General features: G+C 37.5%; 1 protein-coding gene across 2 annotated transcripts; it reads right to left on the reverse strand.

Moving 5' to 3' along the window:
• Positions 1-4: 4 nt before the first annotated feature.
• slc26a5 (solute carrier family 26 (anion exchanger), member 5) lies at positions 5-18,537 on the reverse strand. Of its 2 annotated transcripts, none has more exons than XM_015397642.1 (19): positions 18,520-18,537; positions 17,247-17,370; positions 16,614-16,895; positions 15,031-15,170; positions 14,696-14,806; positions 8,703-8,884; positions 8,365-8,529; positions 8,048-8,283; positions 7,786-7,933; positions 7,064-7,177; positions 6,861-6,938; positions 6,677-6,772; positions 4,968-5,074; positions 3,110-3,179; positions 2,939-3,031; positions 2,765-2,869; positions 2,310-2,522; positions 2,149-2,203; positions 5-622 (listed from the first exon to the last, which is right to left on the reverse strand). In XM_015397642.1, exons 3-19 carry the CDS (start codon positions 16,778-16,780, stop codon positions 480-482), a joined length of 2,223 nt encoding a protein of 740 aa, XP_015253128.1. In that variant the 5' UTR covers positions 16,781-16,895; positions 17,247-17,370; positions 18,520-18,537; the 3' UTR covers positions 5-479. The 2 variants fall into 2 exon arrangements, with proteins under 2 accessions (XP_015253128.1, XP_015253121.1); XM_015397635.1 differs by having other exon boundaries at positions 16,614-16,921; positions 18,520-18,536.
• Between the last annotated feature and the right edge of the window lie 2,131 nt (positions 18,538-20,668).

The raw sequence follows: 20,668 nt of genomic DNA on the forward strand, positions 1-20,668 counted from the left end.
TTTAAGTCTCATTTCTTTTACAGTCATTACAATAAAATATTCCCACAAATGTTGAAATGCAGTAACAGACAAACACAAGGGATCAGTTTTGATCATCTCCACCTTAAATACACATTAAACCTGGTAATAACGATACAATGGCAGTCAGTAACCTTGGATGATATATATCAGCATGACGATGAGATGCTCACTTTGACAAACCCCATCAGACGTCTTTTTTGGTTCTTTGGAAAAACACAGCAGCAAGTCTGAAGTAACCCTGAACTACAAAAGTTGATAAAAGTGCAACTTTTTGTACTCCTTTTCTGTGGATCACTAAGATGATACAGAGGGATAACGCTTAGTGAACTACACAGATCTGAGATGGTCAAAGCTATAGAGAATACAAAAAGCATCTACCTGTGCTATAAAAAAAACTAAACGTTCAATATGAACCACTGTTTACTGATGAGTTCACAGCCTGTTGGACTCTTCCAGGTTCAGGCTTCGGTCGAAGCAGCGTGTGCTCTGGATCTAGTGTTCTGACAGTGCAGGACTGCATCGTGGACAGTGGGGAACACCATGTCTGTGGAAAAGTCCCCTGTGAAAAACTGGAGCGCGTCCAGCTCTTCCAGTACGCTTCCTTAAAGAAACAAAAGGGAAGCGTAAATAAATACCAAAACTAGAATATTAGTTCTACATGTTAGCAGTTACAACCATAAGCAAAACTACTAATACATTCATGTTTAGTTAGAAACACCCAGGTAAGATAAAACACTTCATCAGATAAAATCAATGTAATTAATATGGGACCACTTATGTAATCAATTAAATTATGGCTAGTATACACTAGCCCCATTTACACTACCCCCTGAAAACCGATCTTTGCAGAGTTCAGATCAAGCTTGGATCTTATAATCGAGCCGAGCTTGGTTCCTTACCATATTTTATGTTTACACGTTAAACAAGCACGATTCCTCGCCTCTTAGAAAGGATCAACAGTACTACTGCTCTCTAGTATGAAAACTTTGTGATTATGTTTTGTTCCGTCCAACATCGCCTGGAGGAGCGTTTAACACGCTCTTTTGAAACCATTTTAAAAAAATGTAGTGATGACAAAATTTCGATTATTTAAAGTTCTTCATCTGCTTTGTGGCGGTTGTCAAGCAACTTACTGATGTGAATTACCGCCAACTACTGGGAGCTGACTGTAGATTGGAGATGACGCGGTCTGCTCATGTGCTCTTTGTTATTAGAGAACTGAGCCACAACTGAACCGCGTCGGGCCCTACTGTTGAAGTAGCTTAGCGCAGTTCAGTTGTGTCTGGCACAGTCCGGTTCAGTTTGCCTGCCATTTACACTCAACAGTTATCTTGGTTACCTTGCTCTCGCCACAGTTTCATAAGGGTAGTGTAAATGGGGCTTATGGCTTCTTCATGGACTACATTAGGAAATCACATATCCTAATTAAAATCATTACCTTAAGATCAGTCCAGTGTCTTAGAAAAATATTCCTGAATCTGAACCAGAAATTCAAGCTATTGCTGCTGAAGAGTTGATTTATCCTCCGTATATTTACAGAGTGGAATCCCTAACCATTGCAGGGTTTATGCAAGGACCTCATTGCAATTTAAATATCCTAAAACAGGGGCCTCAAACCGGTTCCAGAAAGGGCCGTGTGGCTGCAGGTTTTCTTTCCAACCAAGCAATAGCACACCAGACTCTAGTCATCTCATTAAGTTAGTCCAATCTGAACATGATGACTTGATGAGATGAATGGATTCTGGTGTGGTGATTCTGGAACCGGTTTGTGACCCCTGTCCTAAAACATAACTGCAATTAAACTGGTCCCAATAAAAGGCCCTGCAGAACCCCACATATTAAAAATCATCTATTTGTCTTGTAAAACAGCTAAACTACATTGTGCAGTATAGAGAAGCTTGGGTTAAGAACATTGTTCAAGTGGATAAATGTAAGCATACTGATATAGTAGCAAAGAACGAGCTCAAGTTCATGCTCAGCTGTGCAAAGCTGGTAGATAAAGCAGGTCACGCTCTTCAGATTTTATTTATAAAATAAAAAGTTTGACAAGAGACTTTTACTTTCTTACTCAAGTTCACAAAGAGTTAAAAGAAAATACAGATAATTCGATAAATCCTTATTACTTACTGTTGCAGCCAGCGATGACCACCCTAACATCCACTGCTGCATATTCCCTAATGACCTGCAGATGGACACAGTTCAGTGTTAAAAGAATGATGTGTCACAGCAAGGCATGGAGCTGAAATAATGAAAATATTATTTTAAAAGAGAAGCAGAAGGAAAAGAACCTGTTTGATGGCTTTGGCTCCTACAGAATCAATAAAGCTGGCACTGGTCCAGTCCAGGATGATGGAATGGACGGAGCTGAGAAGCTCGAGGAAGACTGTCTCCTCAGAAGTCGATTCGCCATGTTTGTCCTCCAGCTCGCCGTTTCTCACTCCCTGCACCTCGTTGCTCTGAGGCGAGACCTCATGTGTCACATTCTCCGTCTGATCCTTGTACTAAAGACAATCACGGCTTTCAGTCAAGGCATAAAAAGTTCACATAATCAGCTTTATGTTAATCCAAATGCTTCCATATTATAGTTTTTAACGTCAAGGCCACACAAACAGATAGAGGTCAACTTCAGATAGTTTTTCTTCACTGAGAAACTTCAAACAAAGCCCAGCTTGAAGCCGGAACATGCTTTATAGTCTGTTTACACTGCAAACAAAGCAGACCAGGAAAAGAAGATCCAACACACCTTTGCACAAATCTTCAGAGGGGAGTTTTGCTCCTTGTTTTCCTTCTCCTTCTGTTTTCTTCTAGCTTTCCGTGCAGCCTGCAGCCCCTCTGGGTTCACTCCCGTCTGCAGAGACAGAAGAAATGGATAAACCTGCCTCAAACCCCCCTGTTTGCATATAGCAGACTGGATTACCTTTTCTTTTACTTTATTCACATAAAGGTCGCTGTTAGCAAAGTAGATGGGGGAGTTGGAGTGGAAAATCTTAATCCCCTCGTATTCAGATGCCTGAAAAAAAAAAAAAAAAATCCGAAATAAGACAAACATATAGATGACGGAAAGGAGCGCCTCCTCTACTTAACCCACCTCTTCGTAGTCGTCCACATCGTAATACAGTCCTGTGTTTGTGACGTGACCCAGGATGGATGTTTTGGGGCTAGAAGACAGAAAAAAACACTTTTAAAGAGTAATTTTTCAAGCCTAATACTCTTTAGGCTTAAAAAAACAAACCACAAAGAGATTTTCCATTAATTTTCCATACTGCAACCACCATTAATAAAAACAGTGTTGAGAACTTTCTAATGCCAGATGCTAGAAAGCCACCAAAAAGTGAAAATTTTACTCCTCTACAGTTAAAATTTAATAAACATCAATACATGTCATAATTTAAAATACTACAACTAAAAAGTATTAATTAATCCAATTGAGAAATGCCATTTATCTTCATTAAAAAAACAACAATATCTGCTTTCTAAAAACCCTAAATACCAGCACCTGACAATGTATGAAACATGATCAAAAGTCCTTCTCAAATGCATCTGAAAGATCTAAAAAACCAAGAGATATTGAACACTGAATTAAGCTTAAATTAATCGAACTTTCCCCATTTAATAACTTTTGCTGATAGTATGCATACAATATAATAAATTTGTTTTTTAATCATGTAAACAGTGGTTCATATTGCTGAAGTGTGTAATTTTAAACATCTAAATCATTATGAGCGATGTTCTTGAAGCAGGACTGAACTGTGGCGAATAAAAATATGTAATAAAAAATCAACAGTGATAAAAAAATATATATTTACTGAATGAGGATAAAGATTCCCAGTGGATGCAGGCTCTTCAAATTATAAAGACTTTCCCCCCGAAATTGAAATACTCAGATTTTCTAAAGAACTACATTTGTGTTGTTTTTTTTTTACTTTCCATAACATTGTTGCTATTTATAGCAACACTTTTATGCATTTAGATTGGAGGTCAAAATAATATGGTCAGAACTTTCTTTAATAAAGTATTTAATAATTCATTAAAGGACATAAATAGTTTTGTAATCTTCAGTAGTTGAAGTTCTACAGCAGGATCTATGTTTTATTTGCTCTTATTCACCTCCACCTTTCCACAGCTGTACTGGTAGTGATGTCAGAGGAATATAGAAACGGCACAGCCTCTAAAAGTAATTATAACTTCATCTAATAGGTAAACAAGAGATCCCTGGAAGAACGTCTTAGTTTGTAAGCAGATAAGAGCGGAGGAACAGATACTGTAGCTGCTTTCTGTGGTGGAACGTGGCGGAAGGTAAGTGGAAATGAATTTCGAGACCGTGACAAGTCCAAGAAAATATAAGATGTTTCTCAGGATGTGTACTTGTGCATTCTCGTGTACTCATGAAACGTCATCAGCTGAGGACATGAGAGTATGCATCAGAGCAGACTTGTCCATTCTCAAGATTAACAGCTGTCCCAGCATGCACCGCGGCAGCAGCAGCTTCCAGTGGAACGCTCTGTGCCAATCATTATTCCGCCACTAAATGAAAAATTTAAGAATGTATTATTATCTAGAGACTATTAATAACAGGAGGTGAAATGCAGCTCCAGACGAGTCAAACGTGTGGTGACGTCACAACAACGCTTCTGTTCCAATTGACCCATATTTACGTTGCGTGCTCCCGTTCTCCCTGAGTCCATACTTTCCTATGTTTTTGTCAAGAACATACTTGATGAGGACACAAGTTTTAAACTCAAATCAAATCTTTCATCTATATTTTCAGCTATTTAAAGGAAGACTTTTTCTGGCTCAATCCTGCTCACATCAAAAAGTAATCTTTCCATATTCTTTTCCCATCGTGATAATGCCGCGATGACATAATGTGCATGCATGTTTAAAATCCCATAATTGGATTGAAATAAATAATTGGATTGAAATAAAGCAGAAGCAGAGAGCTGTACCTCTGGGTCCTGTAGATGACAGTTATTATGGCGAAGGCGATGGCTGCCAGGAGGCCGTAATCCAGACCCAACAGCACAGATGCAATGAAGGACACTAGCCAAATGGCCTAGGAGGGACAAAAAGAACATTGCATTATGAAATGATCAAGGGGATCTTAAAGAACACTATTTCTATCTTTTTATTAAATCAAAACACAATCAAAAAGTTTATTTGTTTCAGTAATTTAATCAAAAAGTGGGAATCATAGATTTATTGCCCTAAATTTTATAGTTTGAGGCCGAGGTGCCCCATTTTAATATTGTAAATCAGTTTCATATTAGCCAATAAGTTTAACTGATTTATAGATTTTTATTTAATTAAATTGTTGAACATTCTTATGTTTCAAACTTAATAATAAACATGTCAGTTTTTCTTAGCGCTGGGCAATAAAACAATGATATAAGCTACAATAGACAACGGATCGATCTATAATCTATAATTTCACAGATCCAGAACACCAAAGCATTCTGGGAGATGAAGGCTTTAGCTTCAAAATCTCTTACAGCAAAGCAACATTACATTTAAGGTTAAGTTTAAATAGGGTAAGAGTTATAATTTAGACATCATCACTTTTTTTTCTTCTCATTCAAATTGGTGCAAATAATAATAATAATAATAATAATAATAATAATAATAATAATTATAATAATGGATAGTGACTGATGCGTAAACACAGTCCCAGTTGTTCTCATACCTATTGTTTTTCCCCTTTAAGTAATACCACAAGCTTTCGCACAATGAAATATTTAGCTAATATTATATCAGGTCAATAACAGTGTTGGGTAGGAAACGAAAAAGACTTGCATTCCTTTAAAATTATATCTGCTGGGTCTCTATCAAGTCAATTCCATAAAAAACTACTGTCTTAAATCAGCATTGATTCATATAATTGTGTATTCATAAACTGGCCACACCAAAATATTTAAAATTCAAATTAATTTAAAAATAAAAAGCCAGACGTAATTTATATTTGAGAAAATTGAGCCAATTCTAAATGACTGAATATAAATACCTAGAATAACTAACTGCAGCTCATCAGTACATCAATAAATGACATGGTTACTTTTTGTATTAAATGCATATAAATGTACTTTTTACATAAAATTCAGATTTTTTTATTTTATTTCTTAAATGAAGAGAAACTTTTACCCAAAACCACATCAAAACTAACAATTCAGGTTTTAAAATGCTTTCCACCCAATATTTACACTTATTTGTTATATCTTAAATCCAGAGCTATTTACAGCTGAGAGCATCACAGAAGTCACATAACTTTGACCAATAATAGATTCGGAACAAGGAGATTATATCGCGTTTATTGCCGTCTACAAGATCTACAAGCAACCTGAAGGCACAGGGGTTGGAAAACCATAATTGACATTATTATGATCCATGTTCTTCAATCTGTGCTTACAAGAGGGAATTAAATATTGATTTTGATAGAAACAGCTTTACAAAGGGAAGGGTAGAGCATTGTTGTCATAGTAACAAACACACTGACCAAATTGTGGGTAATTTGAGAGGAGAAAGACTGACATCCGCTGTGTTTGACATGAAGGTTTTAGTTTCTGCTCTCAAAATGATTCGATTGTTAAAGAAAAAAGAAAACACGGTCAGTCCTCAGCTCTGCAGCCAGACGCCATTTTTTCAATGCAAATGAAAAACTGACCAGTTCGATCTTGCTGGTCCTCCACAAAGAGGGAATATCTCGGAACTGTTTGAACATCCCAATCAAGTTGACTATGATAATAGCTGCAAGTGCCGTCTGAAAAACAGAAGAAGAAAAAAAAGAATCTGATCAATGTTATTTCCTACAGACAAAAATAAAATAATGTTATAATGACTATACGTACTTGAGGGAGCGGCTGGAAGACAAAACCAACGGCCAACACAACCAGCAGCACTACGAGAGACGACAGCAAGCCTGCGATCTGAGTGAAAACACACCAAGAGGGAAGCTTGTAAACGTTATCCGTCGCACTGCTAATGGCTTTATTGCACCAATATAGTTTATCCAGAGTGCTGATGCTCCGGAGTGTGAGAGCTTTTTTCTCACCTGTGTCTTTCCTCCTGTGCTTTCCTGCACTAAACTCCTCGACATGGAACAGGTGATGGCAAAGGTGTGGAAGAAGGAGCCTGTGAAGTTGCAGACGCCGAGGGCGATCAGCTCCTGAGGGTCCAGCAATCAGATGTTAAACATCAAGAGGTAGTCGTTAGGACCAGAGGTTATAAATACAGATCGTAAAAACCAATCGATCTAGAAACACATATCAGTCTTATCAGGTCAAAGCAGCTTCTGGTGACTGACATAGTATTCCTAAACTAAAGATATTTATTTACTCAAGCAAGATGAGGAATAAAAGGTTACTGCTGAAAATAAGGGAGCTTAAATAGATTAGAAAGTTGGGTGGAAGGAAGAAAAAGGTTGTTCTAAAAAGCTACCTTTGTTTGCTGTAAATAATAGTCAACCATTTACCTAAATCAGGCATGCCCAAACTCGGTCCTCGAGGGCCGCTGTCCTGCAGGTTTTAGAGGTTTCCCTGCTTTAAAACAGCTGATTATAATGATTGCAGTAGAGCAAAAGCCTGTTAATCAGCTTTCAATTAAAATCAGCTGTGCTGGAGCAAGGAAACCTCTAAAACAGCGGCCCTCGAGGACCGAGTTTGGGGATGCCTGACCTAAATAAACACATGAAACGTATAATTCTGGGTGTAATGGAGGAAAAAGTAAAAGAAAAGTATTAGATGCAATGCAATTAGAAGAAACCCCACTCCTCACCTGGTTGCCGTCCACACTATAGCCATGCTTTAAGGCAAAGGTCTTTGCTAGTGAGATGCCCATTGAGAAGCCGACGATGGCTACAGCGAACGCATCTGGGATCAAGTTTGGAAGCAGAGAGAAATCCGGGACGGCAGGAGCGTGGAGCCTAGGAACACAAGCAAAGTCTCAGAGTGCAACGACTTTAGAGTCCAGATGTTATGAAAGCTTCATCTACAATCTCCTATTTGGGCCTCAAATAGATCAATAAGCAACAGCTTACCCTGACGGTATCTCCCCAACGATCCCCACGCCGTGTTTTTGTGCGAGGGATAAACCATAAGAGACCCCGGTTGACACAATAACCACCATAATCTCTCCAGGGATTGGAACAGGCAGCTTCTTCTTGAAGCGCTCATTGAGGACTTTGATCCCGTACAGAAACACCATGCAAGCGAGGCCCAGGAGAACCGTGGGGACATTCGTGTTGGCGATTTCACTGAAGACTGCGGTAACGCTCTACAGCAGCAACAACAACACAGCTTGTAAAAAAAAAAGGGTATATGAACTAAGTTTTTTCCTCCAACCTTTTAGACTCACATATAAAGCAGAGAGGGGCCCAGAAAAACGCTTGGTTTTCACTCCCAGCAGGTATTTCAGCTGGGAGATGACGACGTGCACGGCAGCTGCTGTGGTAAAGCCTCGCACCAGAGGCTCTGTGAGGTAGATCGCCACAAAGCCAAACCTGAGAAGACCGAATACAAACTGAAAGAGAACAGGAAAAAGAAAAAAAAGGAAGTAGTTAGTGTAATAAAGTAAAGGCTTTGTTTGAAATGAAAACATGTAAATCCAGATGATTCAGCCTCCTGCTTTGGGTAAACACACATTTTTTGAGCGTGAGAAACCTTCGCCCCTTACTCCCTCCCTCTGTTACTAACCTGGATGATTCCCACCATGGTGGTGAGCACCACGGCCACCTGGACTCTCCTAGCTTGGAGAGCCTCCTCATCATAGACCACAGACGAGTTGGAGCCATTGATGTGGGGGAGAAGAAACAAATTCTCTGGGGCTTCCCTCACAGCAACGCCCCCGATCATCAGACTCACCACAGCAAAGGTGCCTGCAGGTCAGAAACAGAACACTTCAACAAAGGCCTCCTCTGTCCTCCAACCCTCCAGGTGAGACCAAAAAAAACACTGTGAACGTAAAACTCCGGTGGAGAATTTACTGTCCTGCTGGCAGCATCTAAATGTCCTCTGACTTAGACCAGATCGCGCTGGTTTGAGCTGAACATCCCGTAGAGTGAAAGAAAGCTGTGTGAAAGGCCACAAGCTGCTTTAGGACCAGTTTCCATTTAAAAAGGGAGAAACATTTACCAAGAGAACAAAGAAAAGAATAAATTATCCTAAAATGAAACAAAGAGATACAAAACATGCCATTTAAATGCTGAAAATAATCACAGAACAGCTGCAGAGCTGCTAAAAGCATCTTGTCAAAAAAAATTTAAACGATTAAATCTCAACAACAGAAAAGCTCTCCCTCTATTCATAACATAAATATTCTCTTTATCAGATCAACAGATTAGATAAGATAAATATAGCTTTATGCAAGATCTTATTAAAACCTGGCATAACTTTTCAGTTAAACACTGGGGGCACCACAATGAGGGGAGGTATATTTGAAACAAATACTCCATGATCCAGTCTTTATTATGATAACAATGGGTCAAAGTGGAAGTGGTGCATTAAAGGTATGGAGAACGATCATTTATTTCCAAGTGGATCATCATCCTCCTAATTATAGATCATTCTGGTGATATGTTTACGTAAGGCCGCCCTACATGCTAATCCCGTTAGCTATCTTTTTGTGCGCATGTGCACTTTCAGGCGTATATCTGTGGTGAGCTCCGGTTTCAGACATTCATTGCAGCTCACCTTTCTCACAGCGGTTCTTTGAAAATGGCCGATGGTCGTAAGAGAAAAAGTGTCTATGAAGTGTATGAGAAGAAAAGACAGCCCTCAGAAGAGGCAGATATATCCTGTAATGCTTTGCGCGGAGAGCACGACCAACGGAGAGCAGAAAGCAGTGATCATCTGTCCGAACATTCAGTTAACTAAGTTCACTATAAAGTTCATTATATAGTCCCCACCCTATATAGTGATTGAGAGATTCACAGGTTAGGGCAGACGTTCGGGTACAGGGTTGGGCATGTGCTTTTCTTTAAAAAGTGTAGAGGGCCGGTCTTTGCAAAAATTAGCGAAAATCCTCCACTATACCTGAAAATTTTCATCTAAATTATAAACTTTTTTAGATTTTAGATCTTTTCCTTCCGCTACACATTAAGGATACTTTTAAAGTCTGTCAGAGCAGAGGAAAAGCATTTTGAGAGCAAGATCTTTATGTAGTTTTAGCGATAGCAAAGAATTTCCTCTTTGTCACTATGGGCTTTAAGTGAAGTTTTTTTAAAGTGTTATACTGTAGAATTAGCTGCACCTCTACAGCCTATGACTGTAGGTGAAAATACCAGAACCTCCAAAAAGATTCCCACTGCTAAATCAATGATCCAGCTGAAAGGACGCCAACCTTCACCATACTAAAACAAGTCCACATAATATGGGACTACATAGTTGGAAAGGAAATGTGGTTGAATTTTAAAATAAAGTTTTTTTGTACAAGTTGCTTTACTTTTTAGTGAAACAATTTTTCCTTTATACTGTTAAAATCCTTTTAAACCCAGCTTAGAGATGCACCTATCCGATACCTGGATCAGATATCAGGGATTGGATGTCAGAGATCCAATCCAGTGCACTTCACATAGAACTATTATTTCCTTTCTTTTGGCTGCTTATCTGTTAATAAACAATATTAAATACATTTATACCTGTGTTTATTTGATACCTCTTAACAATATTTATGTAGCGGCTAAAGCCTTTAATCACATGGTAATATATATGGTTGATTCATTAAACGGTTGAATCGGATCTGTATCGGCTAACGTGCTCGGCTCATGTATTGGGTCGGACTGGAAAAAAACTGGATTGGTGCATCTCTAATATTGCTTAAAGTGTCCTAATATGACTCAAAAATAATCCTTTAAAGCTTTAAAGAAGCTTTACAAAAATGTAATTATCATATCTACTGATGTTTTGTGAAAACGGATGATGATGTTTAACCTGCATAACCAAATAAATATGTTTTTATTCCTATTTGCTTGTGATAAAAAATTTAAAATTATATTTTTAATGACAGTTATTTTGCTTAACCAACGAGTCTCCATGTGACTTTTCATGTTTGACCACATCTTAATCTTCAGGTTCATTTAGTGATAAACATTGTAGATAAAGTGAGCCTGTTTCAGAGCATTCAAATCTGAACCAAAAAAAAAAAAAATGAACACTAAAAGCTTTTTAAACTAAAACAATAAAGAAAAACACTTTTTTGCACCGATACTGACTTTTCTACCCGTACATAATCCTACAAAGAACCACGGTGGTGGTAGTATCATGCTAAGTGGATAGCTGGGAGACGGAAGGATGTTCTTGTAAATACATGAGATAAAATTGTGGTAAGCGACTGACGCAGAGTTTTAGCCTAAAGCAGGAAAACGGCTCTAAGAAATAAGTTAACTTACTTAATCGTTTAGATTGAAGGCTCTTCGTGGGTTGGAATGATTCATTCAAAGTTAAGGCATCATTTCCAGTAAGAATCATTTAAACGACGTTCAGAGTTGCTATTATGAAACAGTTTTAAGGATCCAAAGTGTTCTGATGAGCAAAGCTGATAGACTAACCCGCTAAAGTTTTAAAAAGTATTGATTGATGTTGGTTGAAAAGTGTGGAAAAAGTTCCAGAGATCTGAATAATAAAAGCGCTGAATAAGCTAAACACAAATGTATCAGGTTTGCACGTAGACGTTATGTAAAACATCTACCTTATCACCAGCTTGGCCTGTTATCAGAGCCGCCGTTGTACAAACCCAAACATTCAGGAACGTCCTGCACCTGAGCTCCCTTTATTTTAAGGCCTGGGGCCTCCGCAGCCGCTTCCCGTACAGGACTACGGGGTTATGAACTTCAAGTAAACACGTGGATCCAACAGAGTGGCTTGCGGTGAATGCCACCCACTTTTGAACGGCTGCCCAGTTTACCCCCCACCCCCTCCATGCCATCCAGATTTAGAAGTATCATTATCACACCACGCTGCTCATCAGGGGAAACGTTGAGCAGACGGAGTGCAGCCTCTTCCTGTTTTGAATTATAGCCTTTTCCTCTTCAAAAGGTTATGACGCTCATTTCTCAGCAGATATGCGACACGGCTCCGCCTCTCAAAGGAAGAAGAAGTACAGATGAGTACCACATTGTGGTCGACGACACATAACAGTGGCTACAACTGCTACGGTTGAACTAAAGCGGTTCTTCCTCATCTTTGATCACGTGATCCATGAACAGAACCCAGCCTGGAAAACATCAAGCTCCCTTGCAAAGCACAGCTTTTATGTACCAGCACCCAGCACTGGATTAGCTTAGGAAGCCTGCCAACATGCATGAGGTGGATAAAACACAAGATTCTCTTTGCCAAAAAAGATTTCACAACTGTCCTGTTAAATGTTTTTCTTTAGCACTAAAAGGCAGCTTTCCAAGAAATATCTTTTTCCTTGTTTAGTCGGATCTTATTTGTGTGCTTTTAGTCATTATTTAGCTTTAAAAGCTAATATTTAGGCTAAGCTCTCTTCTCTGAAAAGTATCAATACTTAAACTCTGTATTCAGATGCAGTTCTAATTTGTTATAGTATCAATACTAAATACAAGTGCTTTTTGCATATTTTTGCGATTGTTCGTTTTATATTTCTAGATATATTGTCCAATTGTGTTATATTTTGGTCTTATTTCTTTATTTATTCAAATAAGAGAATCACAGATTCTGTTGTGATTGAAAAAAAAGGCTAGCTTTTTATGTTAATATGTTTTTAAGCATTTAATTATTTTGCATTTTTAAATGGTAATGTGACAACACTAACTTGGACATGATGATGTAGGCAATTGTCTTTTAAAGGTGAAAATGGAAACTTTAAGATGGATTGTTTTAATCTACATGTAAGGGTGAAAAGCGTAACAGAATAAAATAAGAAAGAATGGAAAAAGATTTGCTACATTGGTATAATCATTTATGTTTTATTTTTGTGTATTTTGAAAATAAAACTGTGAGAGCTAGATGTTCTGCTTTGGTTTTAGGAACGGTTTGTCTCCTCTGAGCTTAAAATGAAACGCACTAGAGCTTTATTAATCCCAGTCACACTATCTCATTCTGGATGAGCTCAGAAGATTTCCTACCCAGGAGGGTAAGAGTCACTGCAGAATTTTTAAAAACTGCTTTAGAGCCTCTTCAGGACCTGAAAATAAAATTCAAAAAGGATCAAAATCAGATGTTAAAAACCACCTGGGTTGAACTTTCCCAACATTAAAGAGCTAAAGGTTAACTGTAGCATGTTTACCCTTTTACTCAATAAGGTTTTCTGAATGAGATTCAAGCTGTTAAAAAAAACACGTTTATGAAGCAGAGACCTACTTTTTAGAGAAAAATTTTTTACTTTTTTTTGTGAAGGGAAACTTGTGCGAAAAAAAAAATTGCTAACTTAAAAAGTGGAGCCTAACCTTGAGCTACTGTAGCTGTAATTACAAAAAAATACATTAACTGGAACCTCAGAATTCCTTCCAACAGGAAACGTTTGTGCCAGAATTGTGTATTTTTTTGCAATCTGTTAAAGGAGATAAAGAAATGTGAATGAAACAACTGATAACTTTCCTTTTTATTAAAGCTTAGTTAGAGTTAGAGTGGCTTAGGTTATCCTGAGCTATCTCTACAGTAATGCTGCTAAAGGCTTAGACTGCTGGAGGACCCCTTTTCATCAATCTGTTTCATTCTATCTCTATTCTCCAACTCTGCAGAATTTCTTAGTTCAATCTATAACATTATGCTCTCTCTGCTTTTTCCTCATAGTAGCTTCATCTGGTCTGTTCCTGTTTGGCTGTAACACCATCCTGGAGAGAAATATCAGCTGTGCTGCTGCCATCAACACCTTTGTTTATAGATGTTGGAGCTTGGCCTATTGGCCTACTACAGTGTAGTCCTGTTTCTCTGACTGTGACTAACTGTATGTGCTGTCTTTCATTCTCTGACGTGAGAGCTGGCTCGGAGCTCGTCTGTCTGGCTATTTTTCCTGGATGGGGCCGCCTGTGGAGCAGATTCCCAGTTGCCTTTTGTATCTCTGCTTCTTACTGTATGTCTGTTACTGTCAACAAGAACCCCAGTCAGCCTCAGCAGTTGGCCGCTCACACAGACTCTGGTTCTGCTGGAGATTTCTTCTTCTTAAAAGGAAGTTTTTCCTCTCCACTGTTGCTACAAGCATTCTTGGTGTGAGGAATTGCCTTTGAGTCAATGAGTCGATGCAATCAACTGGCTTTCCATAGATATAAAACTTTGAATCAGTCTGACTGAATGATCTGGTTGAATTTTCTCTGTAAAATGCCTTAAGATGACGTGTTGTCAATTGGTGCTATATAAATAAAATGAAATGACCTGAAAAGTTTGCTGCATTAAAACAGTAAGTGAACAATTAAACAAATGGAAACAAGTTAAAGATTTATTATAGCAATATTCTAAAAGAAAAAAAAGTGACAAAGCTAATTAATTAGGAGCTGGGGTTAGGAGGGGAATGTTGTCGAACTATTTATTTTATCGGTTTGAACAGGCTTTAATAATGAAAAAAACTCGACACAACTACGAGAAACCTGCAGAGCGTCAATCCGTTGTCGTGTAAACTTTCCCCATCTGTGTTTATGATCCCACAGAGCTGAGTTTAGCAACATAGAACGTTTTTGTGACACTGAGATTCGTGACTCAGCAGAAAAAGGTTCCTTGATATGACGTCTTACCCATAGAAATATGTCTGGACGTGCCAAAGAAAGTGTAGAGAAGAACGGGGTAGAACGAGGAGTATAGACCATAAACTGGAGGCACTGCAGCAAGAAGGGCATAGGCCAGACCTGTGGAGCAGACCAAGATAAATAAGAAAAAAAAATGAGGGATTTCACCACACAGTTCAACGATCTGATTGCTTCACTGTGTCAAACCCACAGAGAGTGAAAAAATAAAGACAGCATGAAGCTAAAGGCAGGCCGCGTATCCCGCAGTCGTGTCCTGACATGTTTTTAACTCCTAACTAGTTCCAGATGAGTAGAGTAGCTCTACGAGCTGCAGGGGGACTAACCTTGTGGGAGCTGCACGACTCCTGTACTGAGACCTGAGATCACATCTGAAAAAAGGTACTGCTTCACAGGATAGGATGGCAGCCATGTTAGAATGGGAAGGAAACTCAAAGCTACCGCTTTGGCCCTGGCAGACGAACACCTATAAAACAAGACAGACATTTATGGTGTTATCCAACAGTTCTTTAGCCAAAATAAACTAAGCGCACCCAAAAAATATATATATTTTATTCATCATGTGAAGAAAAGCAGATACCAACCTGCTTTTAAACCCTTTATTAAATATTAATTTAACCTCCATCATTAAACAAAACCTGGTTCATTTAGTCACACGCAAGCGGATTGTTGCCAGATATTATCAAACAAACAGAAACCACCTTAAATAAAACCTGCCTGGCAACAATGTTTTTGAATCTAAAAGATAAGATTGCTATTATTAAATTGGAGCTAAAACAATTCATCGTGATTAATCAATTATTGAAGTAATCATCAACTAATTTAGTAGTCGATTAATCGTTAAGTGGAGTATAGAGACTCTAAAACGTGCTTTTAGCTGACAGTGACCCACTTAGAGCAGGAATTATACCAAGATTGTAAAAAAATATGTAACAATTTTACATTTTAGATTAAAAAAAACATGTTCATTTATCAATATGCTCTAAGTTTTGAGTTTCACCTTGTTTAAATTAGATAAAAATCATCTTTAAGGGACCTTTTGCTATGCTGCCGAAGAAATAATCGAAAGATTAATCGATTTGCAAAACAATCATTAGTGATTGTTTTGTAAAAGTTATGTAAAAGGCTCCATCAAATGTTACATCTTTATTTTGCTAGTGGGGTTTTGATTTAAGCTCATTCAAAATGTAACAAGAAGAGATACATCTTAGGTAAATCGATATGGAGGCTTTTTTTTTTTTCCTTTTTAAATCAAAAACTTTAGCTATATGTTCTTGATGTTTAAACTAAATGATCTGAAACATTTATGTTTTTAAAACAAAAAAGTTGAAATCCGTAACTGGACAAGTACCTTTTATCTGATACATTAGCCTTTCAGAAATACGGAAGAGGATTAGGGCCACTGAAAAAAAAGTTAACTGATTTTTAAATTTTATTTAGAGAAAAGAATTCTTCTGATTTTTTTTCCCCTCAGAATTCTGATTTTTTTTTCCCCTCAGAATTCTGATTTTTTTTTCACAGCATTCTGACTTTTTTTTCCACAGCATTCTGACTTTTTTTCTCAGATTTCTGTCTTTTTTCTAAGAATTCTGACTGTAATCTCAGAATTCAGAGATTAAAGTCAGAATTCTGACTTTTTTCTCTCAGATTTCTGTTTTTTTTTCTCAGATTTCTGTCTTTTTTTCCTCAGATTTCTGTCTTTTTTTCCTCAGAATTCTGACTTTGATCTCAGAATTCTGACTTTAATCTCAGAATTCTGACTTTAATCTCAGAATTCTGACTTTTTCCCATTTTTTAACTGAAATAATATTTAAAAATCAGTTAACTTTCTTTAATCAGTGGCCCTAAGCCTCTTCTGTACAGAAACACTTAGCCATCAAGATAAGTCCTAAAGACTGAACTGACTCACCTGAACTTGTCTTTGAGCTTCTGACAGCATGTGCTGGATTCCTCTTTGCGATGGAGGAGCTGAGTCCTGAGGAAAGCCTCATCATAGACCGGACGATCCACCCTGAGCATCAGCTGGGAGCCTGGATCCACCGCATCCTCCTGAACAGACACATCCTGGGGCTCCATAGAGAGGGAGAAATGGCTCACAGTAGAGAGGAAGTCACTGCTGTGTCTCCTGGCTTATATACTATCCCACTGTTGTCTCCTCTGTCATCACCGAAACTCGAATATCTTCATTCCTCTGTATGGAAACAATGCAGATATTTTCTGAAAGTCAACATGACAGGACAAAACGTGAAAGGAGGAGCCAATTTTAAAAGCGCCAAGGCTATGAGCTGGACAGATAAGACACGCTGAAGTTTGGGACCACAACCAGGAAGGCTGTTTTGCTAGTTAACTCGCTTTCTCTCGTTTAATAAAGCCATTGATGTCATGTTTAAAGGGGGACCTTTGCGTTTTAATCTAAACAAGCTAGCCACTTTGACACAAACGCCTACAGGTGCGGGTAGTAGTACTAGCTCCTACATCTGTGATAAAAAGAGGAGTTAACTGTCAACCTTCAAAGCTAACATGAAGGAGGTCTGCCTCTTACCTCCTGCTTCCTCCTGTCGGGATGCTGCCGACTGAAGGAGAAGAGTTTATGAAGTGACCTCTGTCGTTACTCGTTAACCAGAGGGACGCTCCCTGGAGCGGCAGCAAACAACTGCTGCTACTGACTGTAAGCAGGCAGAGATAGGAAGCGATGAACAGATGGGCGACTCTCTCGCGAAATTGTTGAGTAGCCTGAGAACGCATGCGCGGTTTTTCCCACACTTGAAGGTTAAACAATGCCACGTTATGTCAGAATTTCAACTTGTAAAATCATGATTATTACTTTAAATCCTGTAATTATGACTCTGAATTTCATAATTATGACTTTCTATTTGGCTTTTTAAAAATTATTTCATGTGGCAGAAATGGGCTTCCATAGTTTTCCCACACTTGAAGGTTAAAAAAATGCCACGTTATGTCAGAATTTCAACTTGTAAGATCATGATTATTACTTTAAATCCCATAATAATGACTCTGAATTTCATAATTATGATTTTCCATTTGGCTTTTTTTTTATTTTATGTGGCAGAAACGGGCTTCCACAGTTTTCTCACACTTGGAGGTTAAAAAATGCCATGTTATGTCAGAATTTCAACTTGTAAAATAATTATTATTACTTTAAATCATATAATTATGACTTTGAATTTCATAATTATGACTTTCTATTTTTAATTTTTTAAACTTCATGTCGTGCAAGAGGGCTTCCGTAGTTTTTCCACACTTGAAGGTTGAAAAATGCTACGTTATGTCAGAATTTCAACTTGTAAAAATCATGATTATTACTTTAAATCCTATAATTATCAGTTATAATTTCATAGTTATGACTTTCTATTTGGCATTTTTAAATTTCATGTGGCAGAAACGGGCTTCCATAGTTTTTCCCACACTTGACGGTTAAAAAATGCCACGTTATGTCAAAATTTCAACTTCTAAAATCATAATTATTTCTTTAAATCCTATAATTATGACTTTGAATTTCATAGTTATGACTTTCTATTTGTCATTTTTTAAATTTTATGTGGCAGAAACAGGCTTCTGTAGTTTTTCCACGCTTGAAGGTTGAAAAATGCCACGCTACGTCAGAATTTCAACTTGTAAAAATCATGATTATTACTTTAAATCCTATAATTATGGCTTCTAATTGTATGACTGTCAGAGTCATAATTTTCTAAATCATAAGTATGACTTTAAAACCTCATAAATATAATTTTATATCTATTTTTTTCATCTTTTAAAGTAAAAATATGACTTTTGGTCTCATAATTATAACTTACCATGTTTCTTTGTTTTTCTTTCAAGTGGCTTACATGCTTCAATACTTATCAGCTATGACCTTTAAAAGAAGAAAAAATATAAATCAATAAACCAAGCAACACATTGTGTATAATAATCATCTGCTTCTGTACTGAACCTGTGGTTAATAAATCAGTAAACTGTTTTGTTTTAGTAAATGTTTAGCTATTTGAATGTATAATGGAGGGTTTTCGTAATTTAAAAAAAAAAGACCTGCCCTCTCCACTTAAAAAGAAAAAATGCACGTGCACAACCCTGTACCCACTCCCGAGAGGGAATGCCTATTACCGTAAACGCGTGCAAGACCATGCAAGAGCCCATTTCTCCTCATGCACGTTCTGTTTAAAAGTTTCTCTTTGCATCGCTTATACAAGCTTACTTTCCAAAAGAAGATTTGCAATTTTTCCACTGTGTCGGATTTACCACCAGTAAGTGAAAATGGGGACAAGCACGTATAACGGCCTTTCCTAAACATATCATGACGATGACTGACAATTAGGAGGACCAATCATTTTAATGATCCATCTGGAAAAAAGAAATCCTCAACAATACCTTTAAGGTTATAAATGATAAAAGTTGGTATAACTTAACATAGTACTGGTGATAAGTGAAAACACCATGCTGCTTCCATATTTTCAACATTAGTTATTACAGTTTATTTCATTGATTTCATTGTTATGAATGATAATCTCAATCATGATATAATAATCACCTATTTAGAAAACTAACTGATTTTTATTGATCACTTTCAACAAATAAATAAATAGCACTGTTTTGATTTATTTGATAGGAACAAATAAATTCATTTTACATGTCATATACTGTAGCACTTGTAGCCGTTGCTAATTAGTAATGTTCTTCTGTAAAGGGCATTTACAATAACAGTAATTAAAACATAGTAAAGCTAATTTAAGAAGCAAGTAAACATTTCACAGAGGATTGATGGTTTAGGGCTCAACAATTTTCTCATCTTGGAACCCTGGAAGGAATTGGCTAATTGTGCTTCTATTTTCATTTTATACTTCTCTATCTATCTCATTGAACATCAGTTGACCTCGGCAAAAGGCCACTCACACTGAGCCTGGTCCTCCTAGAAGTTTCTTCCCATTAAAAGGGCGTTTTTTCTCCCCACTGTTACTACATGTATGCTCAGTGTCACTGACTGCTGTAGAGTCAATGATGCAAGCAATATCATTATTATAACCATTTTTTTTTGTTTTAACTGTTAATAGGCTACCTCATAATCAGCAATTTGTTGTCATTTATGTATTGATTAATATTACCATTATCATCATTAGTATTATCAAAGTCAGTATTTGTGTTATTATTATTATTAGTGACCTGTGCACTATAGAAATATTTAGATGTCTATACAATCCTGTCAAAAGTTTCTAATTCTTCCGTTTAACACGTCTATGGTCAAAAACCCCTACTCTGATATTTCCTCGTAGGTTAACTTGAGAAAAATACTTTCATAAGAACTCTCCCCTGAGTGCTGATACAGTAAGGACAGAGTGAGCACTCTTTCTTTTTTTCAGCTCTTTGCCCCGCAGAGAGCAAGATGACGAAAGCAGCGACGCTGACTAAATCTAGTCACGGGGTTCCCTACCTCGTGGATATTTCTTTAATTCACTAAAACTAGAAGTCAAGCTGTGTCCGAAATAAGGTTCTACCTTTTTTAAAGGACATATAAAGAAGAAATAAAAAAAAAAAGATTCGTTTTGGCTTGTTAGAACATCATTAAAAGAAATACATTTGCATTAATTATGCGTTTTGGGGAAAATTTTTACTGAAATCCCCGGTGTGCAGCCCCGGAGGAGTGTTACAATAAATCTGTGAACCCTCCTATACTGTGACACATGCGCCTGCTGTGGCGGAGCATTAATCTTGTGAAATTAGGGTTAGTAGTACTAACCCTAATTTCACAAGATTAATGCCTAATCCGAATATAAGAAGACTAGTACCAAAATGTAAAGATATCCTTGATGTAACACGTGCAGCGCTCCCTTGGGTCACTATGATAACGCCTGAACATTTGCATGAACCTGAGATGACTTGCGCTACAAATAATGTCCAGCAGGTGGCGGTTATCTACCCATGTATACTTACCACCACATGCTGGTCATAAAA

The sequence above is a fragment of the Cyprinodon variegatus genome, unplaced genomic scaffold, assembly GCF_000732505.1.
Source record: "Cyprinodon variegatus isolate N-32 unplaced genomic scaffold, C_variegatus-1.0 Scaffold28, whole genome shotgun sequence".
NCBI classification, from domain to species: Eukaryota; Metazoa; Chordata; class Actinopteri; order Cyprinodontiformes; family Cyprinodontidae; genus Cyprinodon; species Cyprinodon variegatus.